The sequence below is a fragment of the Aethalodelphis obliquidens genome, unplaced genomic scaffold (genome assembly GCF_003676395.1).
Source record: "Aethalodelphis obliquidens isolate GAN/ISIS:26980383/991018 unplaced genomic scaffold, ASM367639v1 scaffold40, whole genome shotgun sequence".
Classification (NCBI taxonomy): Eukaryota; Metazoa; Chordata; class Mammalia; order Artiodactyla; family Delphinidae; genus Aethalodelphis; species Aethalodelphis obliquidens.
In genome coordinates, this window is record NW_020837984.1 from 9,822,871 (window position 1) to 9,840,984 (window position 18,114).

The 18,114-nt window shown below is 48.7% G+C and overlaps 1 protein-coding gene across 5 annotated transcripts in view; it reads right to left on the reverse strand.

Annotated features, from left to right (window-relative positions):
- Positions 1-4,119: 4,119 nt before the first annotated feature.
- SERTAD2 (SERTA domain containing 2) overlaps positions 4,120-18,114 on the reverse strand; it is a 113,731-nt gene continuing 99,736 nt past the window's right edge. For 2 of the 5 annotated variants that reach the window (XM_027131836.1, XM_027131835.1), the window contains exon 2: positions 4,120-9,363. In XM_027131836.1, coding sequence (XP_026987637.1) covers positions 8,424-9,359 — 936 coding nt within the window. In that variant the 5' untranslated portion in view covers positions 9,360-9,363 and the 3' untranslated portion in view covers positions 4,120-8,423. Of the gene's footprint in view, positions 9,364-9,510; positions 11,730-15,026; positions 16,632-17,675; positions 18,113-18,114 lie in introns of those variants that run through there. The other 3 variants (XM_027131837.1, XR_003438254.1, XR_003438255.1) reach the window with 3 other exon arrangements.

Consider the following 18,114-nt stretch of genomic DNA (forward strand, 5'->3'; position numbering starts at 1 on the left):
TTCCCCAGCTCGGCCCGCCCCTCCCCCTTTCTGTCTCCAGCCCTTCCCGGGTCTGGGCCCCTGCAACCATTTCTTGTCACTGCTGAACAATAGGCCTTGCTAGCAGCTGGCAGCTTGGCTTCCCCGCCTGCCAGGGGAGGGAGGGAGGGAGGGAGGGAAGCAGGGGCGGGCTGTGGGACTGGGACAGCCAGCCTGCCGCAAGGGGATTCCCAGCTCCGGGGACGGTGTGTGTGCCTTCCCGGTCTTGCACACCAGCAGCCGGGAAGGCTGGCACTGGGGGACTTAGAGCAGCAGCTCTCCTCCCACCTGAGCGATTCCATAAGATCCCGAGGCCTAGGGCTCCGTGCCCAGAGATGCTGGCGGAGGCCCCCATGCTTCCAGCTTGCAGCCAAGAAGAACCATGGCCCGAAGCATGTGGCATGCGTGTGCCTCCTTCCTTTGCCACCCAGCCAACTGAGTCCCTGAGAGGGGAAGTAGCCGACCCAAGGTCACACAGAGACTTCAGCCCTGTAAGAGCAGTCCCAGGTCCTGGTTCACTGCTGGTCCCACTGGGACATCTTCCTCTCTTGTCCCACTGGCTAATGCTTCAGTGTGCCAGGAGGGAGCCATGCCCCTGTGGAGAAGAAGAGGGGTGAAGTGGCTTGCCCAAGGTCAGGCAAGTGACAGAGGTGAAGCTTGGATTGGGACACCTGCTCAGCCTCCAGCCGGCAGCCTGCAGGTGGACTTGGATGACACCAGGAGCGAGGATGGGTGACGGGAGAGTGTGCTGAAGGGGTTATAAGGGTCAGAGAGGCCTGGCCTGCAATCCCAGCTCTGCCACATGCCAGCTGTGTGACCTCTGGGCGGTTGCTTAGCCTCTCTGAGTCTGGACTCCCTCCTCTGTAAAGCAGAGGTGGTAAGATAAACCTCAAAGGGCCCGGGCAGAGTCCACGAGATCCCATACACGGCACTCAGTGGTGTCTGGCTCGTGTGAGTGCTCGGGAAGTGGTAATCCGGAATCTCCACCTTCAGTTAAGATTCCTTTCCAGGAGGAGCAAACATACATTAAAAGCAAAGACAGAGGAGACAATAGGGACTCTGGGACCCCAGATTGCCACACAAGCTTGGAGCACAGTGTCCTCAGTAAATACATAGCTGAGAGTCATGACCACAAGTGTGGAAATGGTGGTGGTCCCACAAAACGTGCCCTCAGCATTAAGATGCCCCAGGTTTGCTTAATGGCCCAACCTAAGACCCCACACCAAGGGGAGGCCTGGATTTTAGCCTTGCCGCTCTCAGGTTAGCTAGAGCCAACATTTGTGGACGTCTTGTTTTAATTCCCTAGAACTGTTATAAGTGCTTTACATGTATGGACTCCTTTAATCCCTATCCTTGCATGAGATAAGCTCATTTACTACCCTCATCTAACAGATGAGAAAGCTGAGGCATAGAGAGGTTCGGGAACTTGCCCAAGGTTACAGGCTGTCAATGATGGAGCCAGGCTTCAAACTCAGGTGGTCCAGTTACAGAGCCAAGCTCTGAACCTCCATGCTATGCTCGCCCCCCTTAAACAAGAATCACTTCCCCTCTCTGTGTTTCAGCTTTCACATCTGTAAAATGGGGCCCTTTCCTTCCTAGGTGTTAAGCGCTCTGAAGATGTCCATCCTCGCGGGGCTTTTCTGGCTCCTCCGCCCTCTCGGACCCTCGCATCCCCACCTCGCACTCTTTGTCCTTGGGATCCCTGCCCTCACCTCTGTACTGTACTCGCTTTCCAGACCCCTCTCCAGACGTCCCAGTCTGTGTAAGCCCCTGAGCACAGCAAGTCTGGCCTGGTCTCAACTATGGTCAGACCCTGTTCTAAGCATTGCATGGTTTGCAAAGATCAAGGTTTGGTAAACTGTTTCTGTTAAAGGCCAAAGAGCAAACATTTTAGTCTTTGAGGGCCTTACGGTCTCTGTGTCACTGTAGTAGGACAGCAGCCATAGATAATACACACATAAATGAATGCGGCCGTGTTCCAATAAAATTCACACAAACAGGCAGTGGGCAGGATTTGGCCCAAGGGCCGAAGTTTGCCGACCTCTGACAAAGATGAACATCACGAGATAAAGTCATGGCTCCTAAATCTCTCTGAACTGCTCTCTAAAGAGCAGCAGCAGGGGGGTAGCACAGGAAACAAAGTTGCACAGCTAGCCAGAGACATGGCACGGCTTGCTAAGTGCCTCTGCAGAGGCAGAGCCGTCCCGAAGAAGAGGAGCCTTCATGGACAGACGCTTGAGCTCGGCCTGGGAGTGATGGGTAGAATATCTACAAGCTGAACTGGGGGGACAAGCAAGGGCATGCAGTGTGCTGCCAATGGGGGCGTCCAGAGGGCCGGACGGGAGTGGGCCTGGGACCCAAACAAGGAAGACCACGCTCTGTGCTTCCCTCCTGCTGTAGAGGAGGAACCACAGGGTTTTTTTGTTTGTTTTTAATTAAACAAATGTTTTGAGTGCCTACTATGCACTAGGTGCGGTTGGAGGCATGTGAGGAGAGACGACATCCACGGCTTGCGCTTTTATCGCACCGTCAACATGTTCAAAGAGATTTAGGAGCCATGGCTGTATCTCCTCCTCACAAGCACAGAGAGATTGAACGAGCCGCCAAAGCTCTATCTCTAATTAATAGCAGACGCTCATATTCCAGAGACAAACCTCTCCACTGAGAAACAGCCTCTTATTTCTAGCGGCCTAACGAGCATCTCCATCGGGATGTCTGGATTGAGCTCAGCCTCTTCTTCCCCGCGTTAGTCTGCTAGGGCTGCCGTAACAAAGTACCACAGAGCGACTTAAGCCATAGAAATAGATTGTTCTGGAGGCCATCAGTCGGAAACAGAGGTGCCAGCAGGGCTGGTGCCTTCTGAGGGCTGTGAGGAAGAACTCTGTTCAGCCTGCTCCCCCGGCTTCTGGTGGTTTGCTGGCAGCCTTTGGTGCTCCTTGGGTGTAGACATGTTACCCTGATCTCTGCTTTCGTCTTCACAGGGTGTTCTCTGTGCTTGTATGTGTCAAAATCTCCCCCCACCCCGCCTTTTTTTTTTTTTTCATAAGGACACTAGTCATTGGATTAAGACCCACCCGAGTAACCTCACTTTAATTTCTCTGTAAAGACCCTATTTCTGAATTAAGGTCACATTCTGAGTCTTGGGGGTTAGACCTTCAACAGATCTTTTTCGGAGGACACAATTCAACCTATAATACCTCCCCAACGCTCCCCGCTCTGCCACCATATTCCACTGCTGACTGATCGGAACCCTCATTTTCCAGCCCCATTCCCTCACCAGCTAGTATCGTGGCCCGGAACTGCCCGGAGGAGGTGAGGCTAGATCACACGATGCCCTCAGAGACGGCCCCGCTGCCAAGGAGACTCCCCAGGATCTCCTCCACGACCCTGTGGAAGATGGTGGGAGGGGTGGGGAGCCGCACTGTGGAAATGTGGGTCGGGCTGCTGGAGGATGTGCAACAAATTCGTGAACCACCGGTGCTGTGGAATACCAGTGGGGGGGCAACAAGGATGTTAGAGAAACAAGCAGGTGGCAGTGAAGAGCAGATAGGAAGCAGATGCAATAACTGGAGGCGAGGGGGGAAGAGGGTCCGGGCTGCGGAAGAAGCTGTGGTAAGTTCGGAAAGGAGGCGGCGGAATCACACCTGGGAGAAGGGTGATGAGGCCAAAGAGAGGCCCAAAGGGGAAGGCCCAGCCCCGTGGGGGAACGAGGCTGGTTTAGACCCACTGAGCGTGAGATGGCAAAGCTTGGCAGATACCAAGTCCAGAGCCTGGGAGAGAGGTAGGGGCTGGAAATACGTTTTCAGAGTCCTGAGTGGATTAGGTGCCCTCGGGAAAGCAAGCAGGAGTGGAGGCTCAGCAAAGAGCTGGAACACCCCCCCACCCAGTGTTTAGTAAGAGTTGGGGGAGGAGGTCCGAGAAGGGCCCAAGAGGCAGGGGGAGAACCGAGAGAGAAGAGTGCTCCTGAGAGTGAGAGACAGGGGGCGGGTGACAGCACCAACTCCAGCAGAAGCCGCGGGCAGACCGTTCCCTGACGTGGGCAGACGGTGACACATGAGCTGGCTGTGCTCCGGGCAGAAGGAAACTGCAAACACGCCTCTCTCATCTTTTAACTGTTTATTGTATAATATAAAACTACAAAAGTAAGACTGCTCATTTCCATGTACATTTAATCTGTCCAATTGTTTAGATTACAGCCCAAACCTACATGTGAATACAACCATCTGGGTTCCGATGTAACGTCTAGTAATATTGCATAGAAAAGGCACAGCTCTCAGGTCTGTGGGGGAAAGGTTACACCTCCTGTTTGACAAAAGCCCTCCTCAAAAACCATGCACCAAACATGTCACTATGTACATCTTTTCCAAATCTTGGTTGTTTGCTCGTATGGACCGACTTCCCTTCCAAACTTGTTATCCCCAAAAGACGTCCAAAATTTTTATTGGCTTTGCTTGCAAGAGCATTTGATCCTGGCTAATTCTCAAGAACCATTCAGACTTATTCTTAGAAGCCCTGAAAACAACGGTACATAAGCAGGACGCACACACCTCACTGCCGTTGGCAGTTACTGGAAGTCAACCATTTCCAGCCGAAACAGGTTAAATATGCTCTTTTCAATTATTTTCAGAAAGCATATAAAGGTCCAATTTGTAACAGCAAGATTTTGAAATTAAGACAATTCATACAGAGAATAACAATCGCTGCACAAAGTAGAGTCTCTCTCTCTCTTATTATTATTTTTTGCACCTGTCATTTGAGAAGGCTGCCCTGCGGATTCATAATTCATTGTTTACCACAAAGGTGGTTAATAAATTTAAGCTTTAAAAATGATCCGTAAGTTGACACTTTGGCTCTTTGGAGTTTATTTATTTAAGGAATTTCCTTGATCGATCTCAGGGCAGCTGGGACACTCCAAGGGGCTATGGCAATAAACAGCACAATTGAGAAAGACACTCCGGTGGAGGCGGCTGTGGCTAGCTCTCACCCTTTGGTGTGAGCGAGGGCGTCGGTGTGGATGCCCCTTCTGTCATAAAGAGAGAAAGTGCGACTAGAAAAACTTTAAAAAATATCAACCCTTTGATGCTTGATTTTCTTAAAAATTTGGAGGTATTAAAACATTCCTCATCCATACCTTTTGCATATTTCAAATCGACCCATATTAGAGGAGAGAGTAAAAATGAACGTGGACTGTGCATACGATGAGAAGACCCAGGGGTCTGGCTCGGACCCCCTTTTAATACAGATTGACATTCCTACAGGAGAATAAATTCCTACATACATTCTGCACATGTTACGATCCAGATGTTGTTAGAGCTCCACAGTAAAATAAATATATTTACACAGAAAAAAAGGAATAAATAACTTATGAAAAAAAATCACTTCAAATTCAAAGCTCTTATTATTCTGCTCTCATCTTGTCACTTCATTGCACATCACTGTCAATAATTGTCCTCTCCCAGCCCCACCCAGCATGTCTCTCTGTCCCTCTCGTAAAGGCACCTCAAACTGCCTGCCTGACTCTGAATGCCACAGGATGTCCTTTAGAAACGGGAAGGCACTGCTGCCGGGTGGCATCTGGAAGCACGTCCCACACTCAAGCTGGGACTTGGAGATCACACACAGGCTCACGTTCTTCCCTGTCGGGACATCACTTTGTAAAAATAAGACACAAAGATAACTGGAACACTTGATGGTTTTGTTCTTTTGAAACAGGGCCACTAATTCCCCACGTCTTCCTCATTAGACCTTGAATATCAAGAATTTACGGTGAGGGTGTCCAGAGAATTAAAAAGCATTTGCGCGCTGCTGTTGGGGGTTTTTGTTTTTGATCCTGAAGCCCAGCCTTATAAACGCGGGAGAGTCAGAGAACCACGTGTGGGCAACACTTCGCTGTGCTTATTTGAACTGCTGCCCAACATATGGGATTTGTTTAAACACACGATTTACTAATCCAACCGAAGTACAGTTGTTCTAAGTTACTATCAATCAGTTTTCAACAATGGCAAATCAGCCGCCTTACCCTGTTATTGTCCGGAATAATCAACACTATTGTGCATGTACACGTATGTGTATGCAGGCGGCATGTGGAGAGTCTGCCAGGTCCTTGAGTTAGCAGAAGCATGGAGCCTGGGCGGACTTGTTCTCTACAGGAAAAGGAAGCCCTTCAAACGGACAGGCACGGTGACACCGGAAGCATCTACCACAACCCTCACCTTAACTACATGGTCCCTGGTCCTATCAAAGGGAATGACACATCTGCAGTAGTAAGAGGTGTCCGGTGGAGGGTGCTTGCTGGAGAACGGTGCAGTTTGATCGGTTTCTCACTGCTCGTCTGAGTTGATAATTAGCCTTTAAAAACACATTCAAGTTGGCGGGAGGGGGTGGGGGGGGTGAGTAAATCAGAACGTAGAGAGATTTAATCATATCATACACGAATCTTTTGCTTAGATGAGCAGTTCCTTCATCAAAGTGTATTTGCTTTGCCATGTGTATTATAAAAATAAAACTATCTATGGCTTGTTTAAAGTGCCATTTTATAAAGCTGTCTTTTTTAATTGGCCAGAAAGACTCAATTTTATCCATGGCAAGAAGTGAGCAGAATTGGTGACTGAATATTGACAAATGACCAACAACAAAGACAACAACAACAACACAAATCCCATAATTTAAAAATTCTTAAATAAATATAAAAGTTATTCCTAAAGAAGCCACCTGCATTTCAACAATATAGGTTGTAACCAGCTAAAGTACCATTGGAAGAAAGAAAAAACTGAAACGGAAAGGCCATTAACAATTTCGGCAACAAGCATGATACATTGCAAACGTTTTAAAATTAAATGTACACCGCTAGGAATAAAAAGCTAGTTCTCAAGTTCTCCTGGCAGAGAGAGGATGGCAATGGGGGAGGAGGGGAACATGCATACAAAGTCCTATCTGTGTATTTGGGTAAAACAGCCTTGTAAAGTGTAGTTAAAGCAGTTGATTTAAGAAAGCAACCAGATCGGAGGCCGTGACGTAATGGGACCAACTCCAGGTTCAGGAGCCATGCGTGTTACAAGAGTGCATCCTAGGCTGGGCCGAGGAGAGCTGGGCTCACTGTGGTGATCATGAAGATGCCATTTTCAGCACTTAGCAACAGAGGGAAAGAAAGCTCTAAGGAAGGGAAGCAGGAAAACACAACAGAGCGACATGATGGATGCCTTCTGGGGGAGAGTTCCTTCTTGACGAGCCCTAAGCGTCGCAACAGGGTTTAGTTCCATGAAGAGGTCAGTTGCTTTTCATAAAATTTTGTTCGTGTGTAAAATTTCAGGTCTTCATAAAAATTATGCCAAAAAGGGAAAGATCTGGGGTTTTGTTTAAAAAAATAAAAACAATTAAAAGCGCAGACTTGGCATAAATACAATGAGTACTTGGTAGCCTTCCCCTCCAGAGAGAGAGCTAAAGAGAACCATGACTTAAACCCCGAGCTCCATGGCCACCTCCCGCCAACTGCTTAATGCAAGTTTGATGAGCAGATGTGGCTCTGGCTTTGGAAGTCACAGTGCTGGCGGGTGTTCATGCCAGGGGGTCGGTGCTTGTGAAATTTGGGTGTGATATCTCCTGGCCCTTCTTAAAGCGCTGCGTGTGTGTGTGTGTGTGTGTGTGTGTGTGCGCGCGCGCGCGTCTGGGGACATCAACTGCGGATTGATTTGATCCAATTTTCTCTTTGCACCGAACACATATAAAACATTACAACTCTATAAAAGTACAAGTGCAACTTGTACATCTGAAGTTTGCAGGAACTATGTGAGCAAATCCTATCAAAATAGCTATCTCATATGTATAAACAGCATTTGTTTTTAGAAAAACAATATCATAAACTGCGGAATCTGTACAAAAATATAAAATAAATTTGGGCAGCAGTTTCTAAACAGCCATGTAAATGCAACACTTACGAGGAGTAGTTAATGCCTCTAAAAAGGCTGAATTGCCAAGTCAACCTATACAGGGCGAAAATGCCGGAAAAGGTACTGAGATTATCTAAATAATATATATATATATTTTCTTTTTTTACCTCTTGCAATAAAACTTATAGAAAAAATAGACAAATATGCACATGCAATTTACAGCTTTTCCAACTTATTCCTTGTGCTTCACTTGAGCTGTTTATTTTTGTCATTCCACATAGCGACATTGTCTTCAAATGTATTCTTTCCTATTCCCGGGTACTAGGTCTCTGAGGAACCACTCAAAAAAGCATATTAAAAGTGGTCATACTTGGATGAAGGCACTCCAACTCTGCTCAAAGCAAAAACTAGTGTGATCCTTTTGTAGAATGTTCTTTTTCTCAGAAAAAGGCAAGCAAGGGTACATGCACAGTGCGGAGAGCTGTCGGGGTGCGGGGTGCAGGCGACGGGCCCCGGGGCTCAGGACCCGACCAGCACCTCCATGATGTGGTCCAGCTCCGTGAGGTCCATCTTGAAAGGCTGGCTCGGGGCGACGGGCTGGCTGCTGTAGGGAGCCAGCGTCTTGAGGAGGTCGTCGGCCGACACGGGGGACATTTTTGAGGATGTCCCCGACGCGGACGTGCAGGGGTCAAAGTCGTACATGGACGTGTCAATGTCGGCAAACAGGATGTCGTCCAGGGTCAAGTCTGTCAGGAAGCCCGTGGACGTGGTGATCTCAAAGTTGCCGGGCAGGGAGTCCATCAGTTTCGGGTCGTCGGGCCGGCCGTCCTGGAGCCCCTCGGGTCTCTGCGCGCCGGGCCCGCCGGAGTCCCCTTTCGGGTCGTCGGTGGTGGCCTCTGCGGCCTCCATGGAGGTAGATGTGGGACAGAGCTCCTCGATCTCGTCCAGGGCGGAGGAGAAGCTGTCCTTTTCCGGCGGGAGGGCAGGAGGTGCGAGTCTGGCGGGGGCCGCAGGCTGCGCGGCCGGGGAAGTGCAAAACGTGTCCTGGTCGTCCTCGAGCAGTGAGGCGGGGGTGAGGCAGGCCTCCAGGGGCGCAGCGCCGCCCAGCTCGCAGGGCGCGGGCGCGGGGTGGGTGAAGGCAGGCGGTGCCTCCCGGTAGCTGGAGCCCAGCGGGTCGGCGGGCGGCGAAGAGGCGGGGAACGCGGGCCTCAGGCTGCCCTCCTGCTTCAGCTCCTCCTGGATCCGCCTCAACATGTTGTTGATGAGCACGGTCTTTTGCAAGCTGGGCTCTGTGAGGGGCCTGTGGTTGTAGAGTTTCATAAGGGAAATGTTGAAGATAGTCTGGCGCTGTAAGGTGTAAGACACCTTGGACGGACCGTCGGAGGGGGACACAATTTTGCCTTCCAGCCCATCTTCATGCTCGTCAAACTTCCGTTTTCCTCCTTTCCCCAACATATATCTGCCAAGGAGAAAGGAAGGAGATGGAATCAATCCCACAGAAAAGAATTTCTACCCTAAAAAAAGACGTGGATTCAGAGGTCAGGACCCGGACTTGAGCTCCCTGCCCAGGGTCGGTTACAACAGAGGAATTCATTGGGAAATCTACCTTTGTGTGCCGGTGGAGCAATTTTTATCACTGGGTAGTCTGTTGAATGTATTTCTTGAGAAATGTGTACAACACAGACAAGTTAAACGTTACCATGGAAACCGTGATTTTGACTTTGTGCTCCTGGGCTTGCGTTCGCATGCCTACGGCGTTACCATGCAGGTTCAACTTCCCTCCCCCAAACAGATCTATTTTTAAAGCCCAAGAAAACACTGACAATACTATGACCTAAACAGGTAAAGGTATCATAGATTACAGCTTGAACACACCTAGAGCGATGAAAAGAACCCAGTTGGAGAAAAGGGAATATGTACAATTTTGGTAGAACCACGTGTGCTTTCAAAATGCCGTTTCCTTCCTCATCACACATAGAGCCTTTCTGCCTGTTTGGTGACATGTGGCGAAGTGCTTGGACTGTGTTAACTGACCACAGTGATTGAGCTGCCACTGCTTTTCCGTCTAGAATCAAGTGGAGGAAGGTGGATTGCCCAGCCCAAGTTTTCCCATGGCTCAATTTCATCGCATGCAGCCATGCCTGAGTGCAACTGGACTAATTTAAAAGAAATTTGCTCTGATTATAAGCATTGCTGTTTGGGTACTCGACACATTTCTTAAAACAATACCTACTGTGATTCCAGCAGGGATTTCAAAGAAACAATGACCTCCTATCTCAGACCTTGAGCACTGGGGAATGGGTTGGATTTTAACTCCTGCCTATCTCGCCTGACACGCACAGCCTCGGAGGTCTCCTTGTGTGCTCTGGCCTGAGTGGAGACGCCCTCAGCTGTCTGTGCCTTCAGGGGAGTGGTCCTTCATCTCAGAACTTCTACCAGCTAAACGGCAATCACAAGTCCACCCGCCTTTGACTCAGAGACCTCACTTTCCAACCAGTGAATCAAGAAAGCTGTCCTTACGCCGTCGTTCAGACCAGCAGACATGCTTCTAATCAAGCCAGGCCCACGCTCGCTCCCTATGCCCTCTACGCCACTTACCCACAGGCACGTGTTAATGCTCTCCTCAAGGCCACTCACTCTTTCTGATATCGTCACACACAAGAAAGTGCTTTGTAGTTATCCAGTTTTTCTTCTAAAGGCGACTTGCTTTTTACTGAATGGCCTCCTTCAATCCTTTAACTCATCCCGCATCTACGCTGTCTTGGGCACTCGGCCAGAAGGTGGGTAGTCCTGCACAGGACTAAAGCCTGGTCTTCAAGGGGCTGAACATCTTCGCGGACACCTCATTATCATTTTCAATTAGGAGTCTCATCCTAAAGGAATAAGGCTAACCATAATAAAACTTCCCAGAACTTCCTCCCAAGGCTTTGTGAAAGAAGGCCACGCTGCCCCTCCAGGCAGACAGACATGCAGGTGGACACAGAGCCCGGTGCACAGGTCCCACTCCGGGTGACTGCCTTCACGTGCCTCAGTCTCCAGGAGAGAAGGATGAAGACAGCTGCAAGCCATCAAGTCAGAATCAGCTGGAGAATTTGTTAACACTCATAAAGAATGTGGAGTTGCTTGTAGGAAACACTTTCTCTCACTTTGTAAACATTAAGAAAATGGCTGTCTATCACTAGGACCGAAGACCAGTCCCATAATTAACTGTTCTCTAAGGCAAGGAAGGTATGATAGTAACAACTCCCTTATCTAAGGCTTCACATGACAGAAACATTTCCTACTCTTCAGTGCTAAAAGCCTCATTTGTATATACACTTTGCACAGAACATTTCCTATCTAAAGTATCTGTGCCCATTTAAACTTGAGTGTGAATCAGAGAGGAGGTGACTTCATTTCACATTACAAAACACTTTCTACTTTATGCTTTAGAAGTATTACCGGACAACTGTGTTTTGAAACAGATAACTGTATTCACATATATGCCATTTGTATTGGTTTACAATTGAAGCATTTAATGTCACTTCTAGAAAAACTCCATTTTTACCAAAGAGCTCACCAAATGCATTTAATTATCATATAAAGCTGTTATATAATCTACGTTATATGCTGTAATTTGAATGTACCCAATACATCCAAACGTGTGCCAGAGTACACAAGTGCACACGCACACACACTCTAAAACAGTGTTTCTCAAAGTGTGGTCCATAGATGGAACCAGTCTGTAAACTGTTACTAGTTCATGATGAGGTAAGTAAAGATACTGCATTGTTTAGAAACTTTTATAGCAGATTTACAGAGTAATTGTATCTCTGTAAATACAATTTTTTAGGGCTTCCCTTGTGGCACAGTGGTTGAGAATCTGCCTGCCAATGCAGGGGACACGGGTTCGAGCCCTGGTCCGGGAAGATCCCACATGCCGCGGAGCGGCTCGTCCTGTGAGCCATGGCTGCTGAGGCTGCGCGTCCGGAGCCTGTGCTCCGCAACGGAAGAGGCCACAACAGTGAGAGGCCCAAGTACCGCAAAAAAAAAAAAAAAATACAATTTTTTAAAACGAGGCTTCTATTTTTACATTTTTGTACTCTTATTTCATTTTTCTAGTCATTATTTTTGTCATGTTTTTCTAAAGTATCAGTCTATAAAGGAGGAAAACACAAACAAGATCGTCCTTCATCACAGAAAGTTTGAGAAGCACTGTCCCAAAATGTAAACCAAATACACAGCTCAAAACAAATTAGTAAGCTCATCGCCACTTAAAATTTTTACCGGTTTTCTGGAGAAGTAACCCTTAGAAAAGACAACGTAGACTTTTCCTTTCTTTTTGTCATTCATGCACAGCTGTCTTTTAAGGACTTGTTCACAGGAAAAAACAACAGGGCTTTTCCAATAACTCATACTTCTCTAGAAATAATCACTGAGCACATAGAACTTAAATACTTAAAAAGCACGTGGTACTAGAGGCATTTAGCAGAATTCCCATTGCTGCGGGAGATCTATGGAGATACTTTTCAGAGAGATTTCAACATGAGAAGCGCCTAATTTCCAATTAGAATGATCTAGCTGGTCATAGCTGTGTGATAATCTTAATGATTTAGGGAAAGCCTGGTAAGACTTTCGTAATGCTCTCTGGAAGGGGACAGAGGAGGGCCCATGTAAGCAAAATCTGTGAGCGCGAATAGGCAAGACGAGTCGAATCCTGGACGCTTCTCAAATGTGTAAATAAGGACTCATGATAGAGTATGTATGGCTCCAAGCAGGTTTGCCTTCATTTTTCTATTTCATTTTACGAGGCAACACTGCTCTACACACCCAGTAAGATTGCAAAATGCACACAATCCCGACTTGTAATCTGAAGTCTATCTACATTTTTACAGAAAGGAGTGAAAAACAACATAGTAAAATCTAATCCACACTCCTACGTAGAACCTTAACGTTAAAAAAAGTTTTTTTTTAATTTAAAATTTGTAAAAAATTAAAGTTTTCCTAAAGTTTGCTTAACACACTGTTGAGAGTCCCGTCTGCCCACGTTCAGAAGAGGCCTCCAGCTCCTGGAAGTGAGAAGGACCCTCACTCGGTGCTGTGTGAACGCCACACCTTGGAGCAGACACAATTCAAAGAAAAGACAAGCTTCGCAGGAACCCAAGGGCCAGGCTGCCTGAAGCCTTTTCCTCGGGCGCGCTAAGACAACAGCAATAGCTCTTCAGGCCACTGGAGAGGCAGGTGACTTTTTTTTTTTTTTTTTTTTTTTTTTTTGCGGTACGCAGGCCTCTCACTGTTGTGGCCTCTCCCGTTGTGGAGCACAGGCTCCGGACGCACAGGCTCAGCGGCCATGGCTCACGGGCCCAGCCGCTCCGCGGCATGTGGGATCTTCCCAGACTGGGGCACGAACCCGCGTCCCCTGCATCGGCAGGCGGACTCTCAACCACTGCGCCACCAGGGAAGCCCTCAGGTGACGTTTTAAAAGGCCTCACTTGGCTGCAGCCTGAGGATGGAGCAGTGGCTGGAGCTCATTAGGGGCTTCAAGCTGACAAGAGGGAAGGGGGTGTCTGCTGTTCCTGCCCGAGAGGCCCCTTGGCGGTGGACCTGGACACCAGGGTGGTAGCCTGTAGTTCACCAAAGGGGGCCTGTGATAAGTCGGTTTCCAGGCCACCCTGAGGCTTGGCGCCCCACTTTGCCTCCTCCCTTGGCTTGAGAAGACCCAGGCCCCAAAGCTCATGTCTTCTACCCAATCTTCCAGTCAAAGGCCCAGAAGGGGCCCTGAGCTTCAGGGCTGGTTAGAGATCCCCACATGGGGGAGTCAGGTGGGCGCTCCCTCCCTTTCCTGCCCACCCAGAGGGGCCTAAAACTAACCACAGCCACTCTTTTATTGAATATTCACTGGCTCTTAATATAAGGGTCCAGATAAAACACCCTCCCTCCCCAAGAAGCTTGCTAGAAAGAAACTCCTAGCATTCTATTTGCTTAACGTAAATTTTGGCAAGTAGTAACTGCAGCGATCTAAGTTTTGAAAATAGAGACCAAAACTCAAGGGTAGCAAATACAAATGAACACTTCTCTGCCGGAGTTTTCCAGGAAGTTTAATAGTGAATAAACCTCTCCAGATACTAAACCTGGCTTGCAGTTGTGCCGCTTTCATTAGGAAGGACCCTGCCCTCAAAAGCTACCATCCGCCTGGGCAGAGAGTCAAAAGTCACATGTCACTGGGAGATTCCTCAGAAGAGAAAGAACCAGAGAAACAGGAGAAGATATTACCTGTTTGGGAGTCTGCAATTCCAGATTCTGAATGGCTCCCACAGCAGGGAGTCTGAGAGATTAGTACAGACTGAGGTGACCAGGGGACTTCTGAAGGGGATAGGATCTGAGGTTTCTGTTTAAGGCGGGATTGTCTCTCAATGTCCGTTTCCCACCCCAGACAGTAAGCCCTCTGAGGGTTTCAGACTGTTCCGTTCGTCTCTGTGTTCTCAGGTTAGGGCAGTCCTTGATACACCGAAGATGCTCCAGAAAGAGTCACTGGATGAATAGTAAATGGAAAGAATGAGAAAAGACACTGAGGGACAGCCAGAGAAGGACTGTAAAACAAAGACAGAGATGTGTGTCTTTGGCTCTGACTGTAAACTTGGCATGGGAGGGAGGGTATGACAAAGGGGAAGGCTGAACGAATCTCAGAGGGCACAGCTGTACAGGGCAGACCCTGGGTAAGGAGATTTGTCAGTATCTGAGGCACAGCGGGTGGGCAGGGATGCCTCCTTCGATCTTTAGTTCTCAAACTTGGGGGAGCATCAGACTCACCAAGGGGGCTAGTTAACACAGAATGCTGCCCCCCACCCCCAAACACACACACACTATCCCAGATTCTCATTCAGTCCGTCTGGTGTGGAGGCCCAAGATGTGCATTTCCATCAAGTTTCCAGGTGATGCTGGTCTGCGGACCTCATTTTGAAAACCATGACTTCCTTTCTTCCCCATCCAGCTATTTCATATGTAAGCCTGAGAATATCTTTACTCAATTAAACTGGAGCCTAAAGGGCTTCCTTACTTGTGCCTAAGCAGGTAAGGAAAAAAAGAATGAGCAGCGTTTCTGTGATGGCAGCTGACATTAAAAAAGAAAGACTCCATGCAGAATTAAGATGTCTTCAGCTCAATTTTAATGATAAAGCTCAGCTTCTCAGACTGATATATCAGATCCCACCTGCTCACTGGGGCCTAGATTCTTCTTGCTGTGATCACAGAGTGAATGGCAGTGAGGCCTTATGCCCAATGTCCAAAGAGAAACTGGAAGAGTACCTATGTGTTAAAAGGGAGCATTTCGTAGCTTTTATATTTTTTAAGGCATTGTGGGAAAAAAATGCAAACATTAAAAGAAAAACACAAGCAATCAAAAATGTTCTTTTAAACTCAATGTTTTTCAACTGTTTAAAAGCTATGCCTTGGAAAAAAATTTTAAATCACTCTCGGAGCTGTCAAAATAAATGTTATGATTTTTAAATTAAGAATATTAAATCTACTTTTGCAAACCACCACTTCTGTCATCCCCACTAGCAACAACAAAATCCACTGCTTTAACCTGCAGCCCTCTGTGGCCACTAGTGCTTCCTAGAGGCCCAGAGCCTAGTGGCCGCTGATTGACAGGTGCACAGAGGGGGCTGTGTGGCCCCTGCGGGCAGCATCACTGCTCGGGCTTGTGAGAGGCCCAAACTGGGAGCCCTTCTCTGCGCACCACTAGGGCTGTCTTTCTGACTCGCTGCGGGTCAAAAAAAGATGCAAAAGACTGCATTATGCTTTAACTCAATTCATCCCCCCAAATAGTGATCACCCCAGATAGAAGGAAAACCCTCCATCTCATCCTACTCAGTATCTAAGGGAATTAATGCTACAAAAGGCATTTAAAAGAAGGTCAAAATTGATAGCTTAGTTCCAATTTCTGAAGGGAGGAAATGACTGGGGAAGGTATGACTGACCACATGATCAAAGAGGCAGCTGAGAGCGGAGGCAAGTGGCCGGGGAGGGAGTGGAAATGGCTCCCAGCTTAGCACATCCATCCAGGCGGAGGGATGCTGGTCCACACACAGAGGTGGGGCAGACAGGGGAGATCCCAAAAGACTCACTCCAGAACACCTCAAGGCCCGATGGTTTGTACTTCGTGTACATTTTCAAAAGCTTGTTCCAATTTCCTTTTGGAGTAGTAAGTGACAACTAGAAATCCAAGGCTTTCGAGTGTAGCAGGCTTAAGTGACGTATTGTCTCAACGGTCAGTTAACGAGGCAGAACTCAGCCCTGGTGTCTTCTGTTGGGGAAGGGTAGTTACTAGTGGGGCCCTCGGCTCCCAGAGAACTGGTCTCCTTCTACATCCTCACCAGGGTGAAGACCCTGGTGCCTGCTTTGGGATGAGTCACTGGTCTGCACACTAATGCCTGCGTCACTAAGTTCACATCTCTCAAGTGAAAGGCTCCTAATCCAGAGGGTCCCCAATCTCCGCAACTACACCATCCTGTGTGACCACTGGTGTGATTACTGGTTGCTGAGGAGTCCAGAAGTGCCCATGCTGATACTAAAAATCATAAAAACGAGGCATTTAGGGTAATGCCCATGATTCAGAACGATGATTTTTCCTCATGGATCTAGCCAGTTTGAAGAAAAAAGAAGCTGAGACATGTGACGAGTGTCTTCAAACAGGCTAGCAGAGGCGATTTCCTCACTCTGACATCCTGAGCCACCAAACCCAAAGTCCTGTAAGTGGAAACACATTCTTTCAGTTTCTTTTGGGGGCAGTAGAAGAAGAAAGGAGTGCCCCTGGCAAAACTACTGAGTGTGCGACAGTCTTCCAAGAGCAGAAGAGAGGCTGGCCAGAAATGCTGGTGAGACAACTTCTGAAACAGAATATTCTCAGCTCTCCTCTCCTCACCCCATACACCTGCCTTACAACGCGCTCTGGATCCTCAGAAGAGGTGGTCCAAATGGAGAGCCTCTGCTCCTAACCAGGACACCTCCCACCAGCTATGGGCGAACTCTGGGAAAAGGCTCTTCTGTCAGACAGTCACACAGCAGCTCCCAGGAAGGAAGGAGAGGCCCCAACCCCCTTCTACGGGGGGAAGCCAGGTTTGCTCAGACAACTTTCCACACCGTTAAAATATTACACCTTAAAAAACACCTAGGACTCAGAAATCTGATAACACCTATGCTTTTAACACCCCTCCTCCCCCAAGTAACAACAGAACCCACCAGGAGAACAGAAAGGCCACCCTGAAGGGACATGCTAGGTGGTGGTGCCGTAGATCGGCAGACCGGGGAGAGAGCTGACAGAAAGGGGGGTCAACCTGAAAGGATCTCCCAGCGGGGGTGTGCCATGCGCTGTGGCCGGTGCAGTTCCCCCAAAACCGGGGTGGTGAGCCTCCAGGAGGCGCTGTGGGTCAGCACTCCTGCAGACCCCAAAGTGATTGCCTCTGGCCTTAGGGAACGGCAGAAACATGGGCAAAATTCCAACGGGGAGGGCTTCCCTGGTGGCGCAGTGGTTGAGAATCCACCTGCCAATGCAGGGAACACGGGTTCGAGTCCTGGTCCGGGAAGATCCCACATGCCGCGGAGCAACTAAGCCCGTGAGCCACAAGTACTGAAGCCCGCGCGCCTAGAGCCCGTGCTCCGCAACAAGAGAAGCCACCGCAATGAGAAGCCCGCGCACCGCAACCAAGAGTAGCCTCCACTCGCCGCAACTACGGCAACGAAGACGCAACGCAGCCAAAGATAACTAAAATAAAATAAACAAAAAAATTCTAACAGGGAGAAAGCCTCTGCGTGTTTACAGACAGGGTGAGGACTCCCAGAAGACAAGGGAGGGTTAGTAACTGAACACCTAAAGCTGCCCGGATCGGGGAAGCTTTTTTTTTTTTTTAAACCCAAGCTCATCCAGGATGAGGTCCCTGCAGTAACATCCATGCTAATTGGTAAGTAAGACAAAGCCTTCCCTAACAAATCAGCAATGTAATTATGAAGCCAGTCACTAGATCAAGCCAGTTAGGCGCGCTCGCCGCGGCTCCGAAGCTGTAACCCGACACCACTGTTTGCCGCGGCGCCTCCCCGGGCTCTCCGGGCGGCGCGGGGGACACGGGCTCGGCCGCAGGCACTGCACGGCCGCGTAGCCGCGATCAGGCTCTGCACTTGGACCCGGGGCGCCGCGAACAATCCTCCTTGCTTTCTTGACAGCGTCTTAAAGCCT